General features: G+C 32.1%; 1 protein-coding gene across 3 annotated transcripts in view; it reads left to right on the top strand.

Annotated features, from left to right (window-relative positions):
• Positions 1 to 13660, top strand: part of MYSM1 (Myb like, SWIRM and MPN domains 1) — a 41091-nt gene that overhangs the window by 6555 nt on the left and 20876 nt on the right. For all 3 annotated transcript variants that reach the window (XM_036911234.2, XM_036911233.2, XM_036911235.2), the window contains exons 4-10: positions 277 to 354; positions 446 to 469; positions 1559 to 1637; positions 4391 to 4489; positions 6790 to 7559; positions 11361 to 11491; positions 12757 to 12860. In XM_036911234.2, coding sequence (XP_036767129.2) covers positions 277 to 354; positions 446 to 469; positions 1559 to 1637; positions 4391 to 4489; positions 6790 to 7559; positions 11361 to 11491; positions 12757 to 12860 — 1285 coding nt within the window. The remainder of the gene's footprint in view (positions 1 to 276; positions 355 to 445; positions 470 to 1558; positions 1638 to 4390; positions 4490 to 6789; positions 7560 to 11360; positions 11492 to 12756; positions 12861 to 13660) is intronic.

The following is a 13660-nucleotide window of genomic DNA, read 5'->3' as shown; positions in this document are numbered from 1 at the left end:
GCCACTTTTAATAAAGAAGATAAGAGAAACTAGCATTATGTAACACACCTTTTGTGCAGGCACTGTTCATGTGATTTCACATGTAATACTTAATCCATATAATGACAAATTTATTTTATAATTTTTGTAGACCTGGATAGAATTTTGAGAGGCATTGGTTTAGTCAGGATTCAAGTATGACTTTCATAAGTATATGAGTGCCTTCTTTATTTATGTAAGTCATATAAAAATTATATGACTTTATTATGTTTCAAAGTTTCTTTAATAATTACACAGATACTATTTATCTAAAAAATCACTTCCAGAAAAATTCTGGCTTGATCAAAAGGAAGATGATAAAAAATACATGAAAAGGTAAAATCAATTTATAATACTTTTAAAAGTTTGAATTCTACTTTTAAAAACTTCTTCACAAGCTTCCTTATTTTTTTTTCATGTGGTGCAGTCTGCAGAAAACAGCAAAAATCATGTATGTACATATTTTATATTTTAAAACCTTTTGATTACTTAAAAATCATGGAAGAATTAAACAAGAAATTGTAGTGGGCTTATGAAAAAGCCCACTAGGCCTTTGGTTATACAAAAATATAAAACCAAAATTTCTTGTACAGGTGTTGCAATGCTACAAAATAATTTTATGATGTTATTTATTTGCCAGAATTTCTTTTATGGCCCTACATAGGCAGTTCCATTAGATGAAGGAAAAGATAGTTTCCCTTTCCAGAGATTTGTGGGAAAATTTTTAAGAGCTGCTACCTAATATATCAGGAATTGATTTGATTTCTATTGTCCTGTCAGTTGATTTTCAGTCATTTCAGACAGAAATTTAGTTTGCATTTGTGGCTTTCAAAAATGATCTAGAGAAATTAAATATTAACTGTTATAAATATCCTTTCCCTGTAATTGAAGAAAATTTGATGTTACTGAGTGTTTATAAATTTGCATGTTTATGGTCTACTAAAGGGTAGACTTATGCCAAGAGTTTGAGCACTAAGCAAACTTTGGCTTTTGTATTTCACTCAATAAACAACAAAAAGTGAAAAGATTAATGGTTTGCTTCAGTTAGGGAGTTGCATCACTATTTTATTAATTTCTTAAGGTACTACATTTCAGAAGGAATAAATTTAATGCCATAGATTTTTACTTTTCTGGCTTGGTATTTACATAGATTTTCACGGAAGAATCAGAGTTATTTCTGAAGCCAATTTAAACTCTTAGGTGCTTTTCAGGATTTGGAAGTATGTTAATGTCTGCTTCTTTGTGTCCAATCTGAGAAAGCCTATTTGTTTTTATCTTATTGACTTCCTTTGATGTCTTTTAGTATCTTCACTCAGACCCAAGGATTAGGTCTTTTGGGGCTCCTATCATCCTGAGCTAGAGAAGTATACAAGACAGGGTAAATCTGTCCACCCAGGTAGAGGCTATAGTCTTTCTTCTTCTTTAATTCTTATACTCAAAGTATTGAATTTGGCCAATGGCTATCTCTAACCTTTAGCTGCATAAATATGGAATGTTCCATTTCAGAAATTTTTTTTGCAATTCCTTTTTTTCCCTTCAGGGTACACTGTCCTACAAAACCAGCCAGTTACTCAGTAAAGTGGACGATAGAAGAAAAAGAGCTGTTTGAACAAGGGCTGGTAAATAGAGCAATTTTTAATTTATAGTAAAATAATTCTAGAAGCAAATATTGGTAGAATTATAAGGTTAAATTAATTTGTAGAGACCGGAAGTTTCTTTTTCTTTTTAGTGATCGCAATCTATAGTTTTTCTGTATTATAGTGATGATGTTTGTAGTGTAGTACAAGAGAATTCCTCCTCTGACCTCATATCTAAGTTACTAAAATATTAAAATAGATATACATCAATATAGCAGATAGTTTTCATTCTTTTTTTAGTGTTAATAAAACCCATCATATTGAGCTATATATATATATACATAACACCAACTACCTGGATTAAAAGATAAAATTATTTAGTTATCTGATGTTTTCTCTTGAGAAAAATAAAAATTTGTATATATGGAACTCTTGGTGATCAGCCGAGTTTTTTTAATTCAGATATTTGACATTGTGCACACAGTCTAAAATATTTTAGTAGATGTAATCGAAGACCAGAAATGTTTCTTTTGAATGAATGTTCCGTTGAGATTTATTTAAATGTCTGCAAGTTGCATGATGGAAAAAATATGTACACTAGTTTTTCATTCTTAAAATACTCCTATTAATATGAAGAAACAATGAAATATTTGGGAATATTTTTTTAAGAGTAGATTGTATCTTTTCCTCTAAGGTACATGTTACCCAGTATTATTGTTACTGATTAATTTTGAAATTATATATATTTATATATCACATATATAGAATAGGGAATATATATGTAGGATTTATTAATGAAAATTAAAATATCATTGTTAACATTTCAACAGATAATGGGAAATAAAATGTGTTGGTATTTGTATAGTCATCACCATGACATCTGTGTATTTTGTGATTTTTTTTTTTAATATATAAATACATAAACTATCTTAAGGGTCTTTTTATCTCCTCTGAGGTTTTTCTCCTGTGCTGTTGGTGCTTTCTATATTGGTATTTCATTGTTTTGCATAATTATGTAATCTAACTTTAATTAACCAATCATTTATTTGAGTTTGCTTTTAATTTTGGTGTTTTGCCCCTTAACAAAGACCACACACACACACAAATAGGTTGTGAATTTTTAGTTTAATATTGTTGATATTGGTGGTAGAGAGGCTGCATGGTTCAAAATTCAAAAGATACCTAAAGTTTCTTGGATGTTAAGTCTCTTTCGCCTGTATCAGCCTTTAGTTCTCTTTGCCGGGGACAACCATTTTAATCTGGTCTATGTTTATTCTTCCAGAGATATTCTCTCTATATATAAACAAATGTGTATTTATTTTATGCATATGTAGATATTTCATCTATTTGAACATATTTTAAACTTAGAATGTTTTCCCACAAAAATACATGGAACTGTTGGTTGTATTCCTGGCCTTTTTGACCTTTTGATATAGTTTGCTTATTGACTGAGTTCTCTTAGTTTTGAGAGAAGGGAATTATGTGGTACTCAATAATGAAGGAAGATTTTTCCTTCCCTTTTTTGGTCATAAAGCTGTCCTGTTGCTCTATTTTAAAATTGGTGAATGTTTTCTTTGCTCTTTTTGTTAGTGTGCTCCCCACCCCCTAGACCAATTTTCATACTCCTCAAGCCCCTACAATCCCAACTGGTCACACTTTCTCCAGATCTTCCCTGTTTCCAGAGTACTCCATGCTATGAGGTTATCCCTTTGTCTTCATCCCATAATAACGATAACTCACTCCTCAGTAAATTGATCTCAGCTGAGTGTTAACAATCTTAAATAATTCTTACTAAAAATCTTCCCAGAAGTACTTTCAGTTTTAAGAAATTATCCATATGTCGTATTTTCTAATGAATACCAAAAGTAAGTTTATAAATTAAAGTTCACCGCTTGAGTCAGATTTTTTAAGATGATTTGCCGAGTCATGACTGCTTGGCCTATATAAATCTGGCCCTGGTATCAGCCTCCTGAGTTGCGGCTTTTTTTGTTTGGTTGGTTGTTTTTCATAATTTAACAACTAAAAAGTTAGGATTACTGAGCTACTTTGGGAAGTAGGGAGTATCTTTTGTTGGAGAAATTATAAAGGAGATTTATGAATCAAATGATAGGCTTTTGATACCTATCTCTTTTAACTTTAGGCTAATTATATTGCATTCCTTTCTGTACTTCAAAACACACTAGAGCTCCCCCACATTCTCAGGGTTTTCCCACCACAGCTCTGGTGTTAATAGGTGGGCCGCCTTTGATAGAGGAATGTAGTGAGGCATTGGTTGCAGGTTGCTTCGCTCTGGTTTATAAGACAGTTTACTGTGATACTTGTGTAGTGTAAATGTATCTGCTGTGGACAGGTAATGGATATTGTAACAGGTGGAATCTAGGTAAAAACTAATGTTTTGAATTTAGTATCAGAACATATTCAGTTGGATCTATGAATGGAAAATGTAACCTGCCTGTCTTTCAGGCAGTTGTTTCTTAGATTTGGAGCATTGTAATTCGTAATATGAACACATACTGTTAAGAATATATAAAAGTGATGGATCTTCTTTTAGATAGTTATAAAAAGAAAACTAATTTCTAAATCATTTTGGTCAGTTTTCAAAAGTCCAGATTCCTAAAGAAGAATGTAGGCTTTCATTTTTAGACTCTTAACTATGTATGAGGCTTCATTGTGTGCTTTAGAAAATAAAGATTGGTTGGTATTTCAGGTTTTTTTGTTTGTTTTGATGTTGCAGTTGCTCTCAATGTTAATGAGTAAATTAAGCAAAAGCAATTTCTTTCCCATTTTGATAACAGGCTAAATTTGGCCGAAGGTGGACCAAAATTGCAAAGCTAATTGGAAGTCGTACTGTTTTACAAGTGAAGAGTTATGCCAGACAATACTTTAAAAATAAGGTAAACAGAATGTAAATATCCAAGCTAATAATGATAATATTTAAAACAAAGTTAGTAAGCAAAACTATTTCTTAAATTCAGGCATTAGTCTTAATGCTCAGAGTTGTTTTTTTTAATTTTGGTATCATTAATCTACAATTACATGAGCAACATTATGGTTACTAGACTCCCCCCATCATCAAGTCCCCCCCACATACCCCATTACAGTCACTGTCCATCAGCATAGTAAGATGCTATAGAATCACTACTTGTCTTCTCTGTGTTGTATAGCCCTCCCCGTGCCCCCTACTACATTATGTCTGGTAATCGTAATGCTCCTTTTTCCCCCTTGTCCCTCCCTTCCCACCCATCCTCACCAGTTCCTTTCCCTTTGTAACTGTTAGTCCATTCTTGGGTTCTGTGAGTCTTCTGCTGTTTTGTTCCTTCAGTTTTTTTCTTTGTTCTTATACTCCACATATGAGTGAAATCATTTAATACCTATCTTTTTCCACCAATGCTCAGAGTTTTTACAGTGAAGTATTTAAAAACCCATAAAGTATTATTTATCTTCAGAAATCTCAAAGCATATCTTTAGTTTTTTGAGTATCACTATTAAATAGGTATTATGTCATTCCACTTAATTTCATACAATTAAATAGACAAAATATTAATTGCTTAAAAACATCCTATGAAGCAAGTAGTATTCCATAGAGAAAACCTTAGAGGTCATTGTTTCCTGGAAAATATCTTTTCTTTTTAAATATTTGCATTAAATCTTTAAAGAATGATTAGGATCAGGAGCCATAAATGCTAACAGGATTCAAAAGTCTGTTTAATAGCAATGAAACTTCTATAGTTGCTACAAAGAATTGTCTGAAAACTCTAATAATTGCAGTGTTCAGAAAGGTATAGTTATGGTCTGGTTCCTTCATCTTTCAAGTAATCTGTGCTATATTCAACCATGTAGTTATTGATATTTAGAAATTTTTAGTATGTTCTGCTTGAGTTCTGGGAACATAATTATATAGAATTTGGAAGTGTCAAGTGCAGTTTGGTGTTTTAATATAAATAATGGGTTTTACCTTGTGTACAAGATTTATTTAACTTAGTGTCATTTGGGCAAAGGAAGTAAGAGGGTAGATTCATATCATCTGCTCCCCCTTTTAACCATGCAAAAGTATTTTCAAGGCAGCTTGCTAAAGTTTAGGTATTACAGGACAGAATAGAGTTTAACTTGATTAGTACTACTACCATGCTTCTCAGACTATATAACATGTGGTACATCTTAGACTGTCAATTTTACTCAAAGACTTTGAGGGAATGGGTACATTTTAATATTGAAAGAAATACTAATATATTATTAAGTAAAATGTGAAATTTTATTTGAATTTTTATGATAAAAATGGGAGACTTAAAATAGATAGCAAGGTTGTTAAAAGATATTTCAGGCTGTATCTCCAAATCTCCTTTTCCCTCCAACTGTCCTTTTGTTCTCCTCTACATAGTAAACCAGTTAATCTCAAATACATGGTCCTGGGATTCAGTTGTGATAAGGATCTGCAAATAATCTTTTTTGGTAGCTATTATCTCTCGGGTATGTCAGTCATGTGCAAGATTTTTCAGAAACTCTGTATGTAAAGAGTTTATTTCAAATCATATATACTCACTGACATTCATTTTATTTTCCTTATTTCATGAACAGATATTTATGTCTATAATAGCAGGTATGGAAGATAATTTGATGCCTTAAATTATAAGCTTTATAATATTGGAGCTACATTTAATGAACCTGCAAAAAAGTTGTTTCTATTTTCTGTGTACTTAAATGAAGAATTATTTTAACTTAGTAAAGATAGGTGAAATAGGTTCCTTTAAAGAAAGGATTGTTTAACATAAAAAATGATCAGTGGAGGTATAGGTATCAAATATTCTGAGAAATAAGCCTTTAAAAATATTTAATATCTTAGAGAATACCTCAGTATTATAGTTGTTGGTGGTTCATTTTCTGTGGTTGATCTGAGCCACATCCCTATTTTAACTTAGCACTGAAAAATGAGTAATGTTCCGTATAGGTCATGATTGTTCGATTGATAAAATCACCAGACCCCTGATGAGTCAGATATATTTATGGAAGTTTGAAATGATAGTCTTTTACATTTCAAATGCAGTTGTGAACTCTTTAAAGAAATCCACAATAAAAGTATAATATGCCATTGACATGCGCTCAGTTTAGTAATACCGTATTTATCCAATTTTTTTGTGCCACAGGTTAAATTTTAAGATGTTAATATGGGGATTCTATCTTGATTTTTTTTAATAAGGTAAAAGTAAATGGTCCAGAGAAGGAAACACCAAATCAGAAGAACAGTGATCTTCAGGTTAAAAATGAAGATGAAGGCACAAAAACATGGATGCCATCAGGTTTGAGGGGGCGTGCTGATCCCAACTTGAATGCTGTAAAAATTGAGAAGTTATCTGATGATGAAGAGGTAGACATCACAGATGAGGCAGATGAATTGACTTCTCAAGCTCCCCAAAAGAATCTTAGTAGTGATCTCTTACTAGATATCCCTAATAGTAAAAGTCCTGAAACTCATAAAGGAGAATTTATTCTTTCTGACAGCCAGGAAGACCCCATTTCTAAATCTTCCAAGGAATATCATCAGAATATGAAGCAAAATGAGATGGAAACACTTTCAAGCTCAGGAATTATGTTTTGGACTGAAAAACAGAGCACCAGTGACAAAAAATCAGTTGAATTAAATGATTGGAAATGTAATAAACTGATGAAAAACTGTGATAAGCATGATGGAAATGGAATAATAGATGATGCTTGGCAGTTGCCTTCTCCAGGGCCTTGTGAAGTTCAGAAAGATTTGAGTGATAATGAAATGCCTTTTCATTCCCCTTGCCAAATAGAAGAGGAGAACCATGAGGAAGAAGAGCTTAAGGCACCAGAACAAGAAGTAGAAATAGTTAGAAATATCATTCAAGAAGAAGAAAAACAAGCAATTCCTGAGTTTTTTGAGGGACGCCAAGCTAAAACACCAGAACGCTATTTGAAAATTAGAAATTACATTTTGGATCAATGGTAAGGAAGAATTATATTTTAGATGCTATTTTTTAAATGTATGATACTCTAGAGTATTTTCACTAGGCCTATGTGGAACTCAATATTTTACTTTGCTAATGATCCAGAGAGCTTTAGCATATTAATATATTTCAATAGGCAAGACTTAAAATTTCTCAGTGAAATTTTTTTGAAAGCCTTGGTAAAATTGTTATCTATAGGTATCTTAACCCATCTGCCTGTTCATTAAGAATGTTTGGTCCCAGGATAGATGATTGCCTTAAGAAGCAGTTCAGGAAAATACAGAAATCACTTTGCACTAGAAGAGAGGGAGAACATCTTCCCTGGCTAATCATGTACTTTGAACTGCAAAGAAAACTTTGGTGACAGAAGAAGAGTGTCATTAACTGTGGCTAGATTGCAGGAACCATTCTCCCAAATAGCTGCCTTAAATGCTTTCCACTTTGTGCTTGTGGCATTATGTGTTAATAATTTCTTCATCCAGCTTCATCAGCATACAGGAATTTTCTGATACATGAAATTTACCATCTAAATTTTCAGTACCTTTTATTTGAATTTTTAAGTGACAAATGGGCAAGTAACCAACAAGATAATTAGCCTAAGTGCTCTGAAAGTAATTTGAATTTTTCGTAATAGGTTAAGACATCGTCAAACATTGATAATTGTTGTTAATTGCTTCAGGAACTACTGAGCTGTCTAGGTCCATCTTTACAGAAGGCTTCTGCTGTAACCTAGGGAGATTACCAAAGCAAAACAAATAACCAGGCTCATCAAATCAATAACCTTCATCTTATCCATACTGTATTAAGTAATTTAGCTTTTACAGATAGCCTTATTCTAAAAAAAAGTTTTTTGTTCTTGTTCTTGACTTGCAGGTGTCTTGTTGATGGTTGAGATTACTAAAAGTAAAACTGGGGAAGGGTACTATCAAAGGAAAGAATATATGTAAAGAACAGCTGACATTTGCATAGTACTTTACAGTTTACTGAAAGCTTTTTCTGTATCATCTGAATCTTCATTACAGTCCTGTAAAATAGGCAGATTGTAGAATCTCTATTTGGTAGGACAAGTCCAAAGTCATGAGAGGTTTAGGGACCTGCCTATGATTATACAACTAGCTACTGACAGAAGACAGACTTCGGTGCCAGTCTCAACTCTATACATCATTCTATCCATTATTCTACATTGCCTAATTCATGCTATTAAAAAAGGCAGATAAGATCTGTATTGATGTCTAATTATATTTTTGGAAATTAGAAGATGAATGGCCAACATTGAAGGACTTCAAATAATTGATTCAAAATCCATATGAATCATCAGTGAATATTCAGTGGTATTTTATTCAAATTTTATTTAGTACTTTGAATTTGGATTCTAAGTGAAGCAGAATGACTTATATATATATATATATATATATATATATATATATACCACTAAAGATACATATATATATGGATGGATGGATAGATAGTATGGCAGTAGTTTCCTGATGTCATTTGCATTAGTTCATGAAACCAGTTGAATGTTTGAATATGGTGATATAGCAAAACAGTACAAGCAAATAGAAATGTTCTGAACAGTAACTCAAATCTGTTCTATTCATAAATAGAAAAGAGAGGTTGGGGACTGAAGGTGGCATTTTTAAAAATAGAAGAGCTGAATTTTTAAAAATAAAAAGAGGCATACTAGGTTTGTTTGTAGCTAAAATACTTATCTTTCTGTAAAATCATTGACTCCCTGTTTAAGGGAATTTATTTATTAAAATAGTACCTGGAACCATTATGGAATGCCTACCAAATGCCATGCATTGTTAAATCATCTTCAGTCCTCTTGACAACCTCTTCCTCCAGGTGTGTTTCTCCAGATAGAAAAACAAGGTTCAGAAAAGAAATGGAACTTTTCCTTTTGTTCCAGGAGACATTAAGTGAAGGTGATTCCAGAGTCTGTAGTCTTGACTCAGTATTTTCACACTCCCAATTCAGGTAGACCCAGACTTTCCACTCTGCCTTGGAAGCTTTTACCCTAAACTCCCAGTTCTTGGTGAATCTTACTCCCTTGTCTCATTCAGGTCTGCTGGAGGGAAATGAGAGGCCTCTGACTACCCATGTGTTTCCTCCCTCTCATACTCTTACCCTGTATTTTATTTATCTTCATGTGGCTTATTACCACTAAAGATACATTTTTATTTGTGTATTGTCTTCTCCCTCACCATCCTGCAATGATAATGCAGGCTCCACAGGTCAGATTTTTGTTTTGTTCATTGTTACAGCCCTAGTGCTTAGAATACAGAAGACAGTTGTTTAGGGGAAAAGATGGAGTGAATGAGTTATGAACAGGTATTTTTAGATGCCTTACTGTTTGTTCAGCACTGAACTAGTACTAAGCTCTGTTTAAAGCCTCTTGAGTTGGATAATCTTTAGATAATACAGTTTTTAGAGTCCTAACAGTTGTGGTAGCCAGTTACACCATGCTCATTCCTGCTTTCTTACCTTCATTTGTGCATTTTGTTTCCTTTTCTTTCAAGACACACAAAAATCTCAACTTCTCAATGAAACTTCTGGCCCTCCCACATCACATAATAACTTTTTTTTTTGCCCTCTAAAGTTCTATGGAATTTATTATTTAAATTTGGCTTCTGTTTATAGAAACCTTTCCTAAACACCCTACCTAGAGTAGTCTGCGCCTCTTTGTCTTTCTGTAGCACTTTATCCTTCTTACTTTTTCTTCCTAGCACTTTTTTCTACCTGACAGTATAATATGTATTATTCATTAATTTATTGACTGATTGCCTCTCCTCTTAGAATGTAAGATCACGAAGGTCAAGAACTTTATATTCAGCTTGCATTCTTAGTGCCTAGAACAAATGTCTGATGCATAGAACACCAAATAATGTATTTGTAAACTAAAATCAAGGTTAAATAATAAATACTCATATGATACATCTGAATAGTTGGTTTATAATGTCTGTGAGGATCCTGTCACTTCTTCAAGTTCAGTAATCCCTCTGACCTTGTGTCCACAGCTCTGAAAAAAGAGTAATAAAATCTCTCTCAGAGCTGTGAGGATTAAGGTTGTATAACTTTTAGTACAGCTTCTGGCCTAAGCACTCAGTAATTGTTTGCTACTATCAAGTTCTCTGTTAATCTTAAACGTCATGTTGTACCATCTAGCATGGTACATTATATTCAGTAAATACTTGTTTTATTATGTAAACTTATTTTTTTCATAGTCTGGTGTTTTCTTGATTCCTTTGGAATTCCCTGTAATATCTGTATCTTTTTTCCACCGAAAGTAAGCTCTTAATATTTATTGGCATCATGATTAAAAACTAATATAAAAATTTTGAACATTTATAAGGTAGCTTATAATTAAATGATATTTTCCAGCAAAGAAAAAAAATACATGAACCTAGTAACATATTAAAAATTGGAAGAGTCTAATACTAAATATATTATCAAAGTACTCTTTATATTCAAAGATTCAGGCTTGCTTTTGGGTCTGTAGATAAATAAGCTTCTAATTTCAAAGTCCTGCAGTAACTGCAGTCTTTGGAATTTAATATTGAGGAAGAAGTAATACTTGTTAAAATCATACTATACTTGTAAATTATTGTATCAGTTAAAGATATTTTATTTCAGAAAAAAGTACACTTGGATATTATGTATTAACATTGTATTTATACATTTACATATTGAGAGAGGGTAAATTTTTAAGATATTTCAAATATTACAGGTTTTCCCCAGAAATCTTTTTTCATGTTTTTATTTACCCGAAATAATTGTGCTTCCTTCTCTTAATTAGGGAAATATGCAAACCGAAATACTTAAATAAGACCTCAGTACGTCCTGGCCTGAAGAACTGTGGGGATGTTAATTGTATTGGACGGATTCATACATACCTCGAGTTGATAGGAGCAATCAATTTTGGATGTGGTAAAAATAAAAACCCAACATTTTTTTACTCAACATTTTGTATCCTTACAGCACCCATTAATTTCTTTCATGGTTAGAATTCAAGTGAGTTTAGCACAGAATTCATAAGGATGCTATAACATTATTATATAAATATATTACTGAGATGTTGTAGAACAGATTTCTATTGATTATATTTCCCTTTAACCTATAATGAAAATTGGGGGTGTGATTTTAAAGGAAAACTATCCAGTCCAGGTACTAGAAACAATTTAAGAATGCAGTGACTTATGAAAAGTCTAATACTAGCCCATTTAATTTCCAAATACTTTATTAATGCTAGAAATTCTACTTAGCAGTGTTTAAATTCTTACCCTTAAGATTCAGCTTTTTGGAATTGCTATCCAAAATATTTTAGCCTCTATTTTTTAATTCTTGAAGTTAGTGAGTTTTATAGTATTTTAAAATTCAATTTAAAACCAGAGATCCAAATTTCCTAAAAGGCAGATTACCTGTGATCTTGTTGGCCTTACTAATAAAAGAAAAATTCTATAGCAATGTTAAAATTAAAGAAATAATTTATGAGCCTCTACATTTCGATGTAATCAAAGTGCAAAAATATTTTTCATGGAAGAATGTTTCTTTCACCCAACGTTTTCCTAAATTTAAAGTTGATGAATGTGCATATTATTAAATATGCGCTTTTATTGAATTACATGACAAACATTTTGAAGAAAGTTTATCATAAGGTAATTAGAATCTTATAGCCAATTGTTTGAGAAGAGTATGTTCTGTATTCTGTGTCTATGAAAAGACAACTAACCCGAAAACTTCCTGTCAGAGATTATTTTACTTTTTTTAGAGGTAGAATTTACAGTCTGTCCTTCATTTCATTGTCTTTGTTTACCCAGAGCATTGTATATTGTAACTGGCTTTTCAGGTCAACTAAGGTGTCAAAACTTCCTCAGCCACTCAAAGAAAAATGAAATCATATTTTCTATATTAGGCATAAAGGTTAGTAAAATGGGCTTAGCATTCATTTAATAAGACTTTAAACAAACTACCCATTTCCTTAATATCCCATTCTACTGAGATTCCATATACTAATAACACTACTTATTAGAGAACTACCAAGTAGCACAGCAAATGTAGGGATTGTGGATAAGCAGCTCAGGTCTAAAAAACTTAAAAATTGTTACAGTTTAGTCAATGTGGATGTGTCTTCCTATTTAGCAAATCAGTTTCATAAAATAATAGATTGTTTTGTTTTTCCTAAATTCTGTTAGAACAGGCTGTATATAACCGGCCACAACCAATTGACAAAGTACGAGTCAGAGAAAGAAAAGATACAGTAGATGCATACCAACTTGCCCAGCGTCTGCAGTCTATGGTAAGCAGTCACCTCTCACTAAATGATATCTCCAAATTGCTCCTTACCCTGTTAAGTAAGGTATGCCCACTTCTCTTCAACTGTTTAATAATAGCCATTTGGTGGAAGAACATGTTTTATATTCTATCTTAGCCATTCACTTTTCTGATTTCCATTCAGTTTCATGTTGATTTATAAGGAAAAAACAAACTCAAAATTCACTGGCAGACTTTACACAGAAGCATAATGTTTTGCTAAAGTGGACTTAGACTGTTTGGTTTTGATTCCTCAATCTAATATATCTTTAAAACTCTAAGTTAAGCTCTTTTTTCTCTTTCAGTTATTTTTTTGTTTGCTTTAAATTCTTATCCTTAAGATTCAGCTTTTTGGAATAGCTATCCTAAATATTTTATCCTTTATTGTTTAATTATTGAAAGTTAGTGAGTTTTACAGTATTTTAAAATTCAATTAAAAACAAGGGATCCAAATTTCCTAAAATGTAGAGTTACATGTGATCTCATTGGCTATATTAATAAAATAGATTAAATTGGTAGTAGGTGAGGTAAATGAAAACAAGTATAGATGATAGAGTGGGTATTTTTCTCAGAGTATTTAGGCCGTAAACCATTTCTACACAGATTTATTTAAAAAGGATCTTTTTAAATATAGTTGCTGAAGATGATGCTACTCATACACTGGCTTCTAGCTGCTGGTCCATTTTAAAGTCTTCACTATTAAGGTTTATAAAACTGGGTATTAATAATCCAGTCAACCAACTTTATAATTTTTTATTATTTGTATTAACTAAGCAGTATTTTCCT

Source organism: Manis pentadactyla, chromosome 4, assembly GCF_030020395.1.
Source record: "Manis pentadactyla isolate mManPen7 chromosome 4, mManPen7.hap1, whole genome shotgun sequence".
In the NCBI taxonomy this organism is placed as follows: domain Eukaryota; kingdom Metazoa; phylum Chordata; class Mammalia; order Pholidota; family Manidae; genus Manis; species Manis pentadactyla.
The sequence above is the reverse complement of the archived record's forward strand: the minus strand, read 5'-3'. Positions and strand labels throughout refer to the sequence as shown.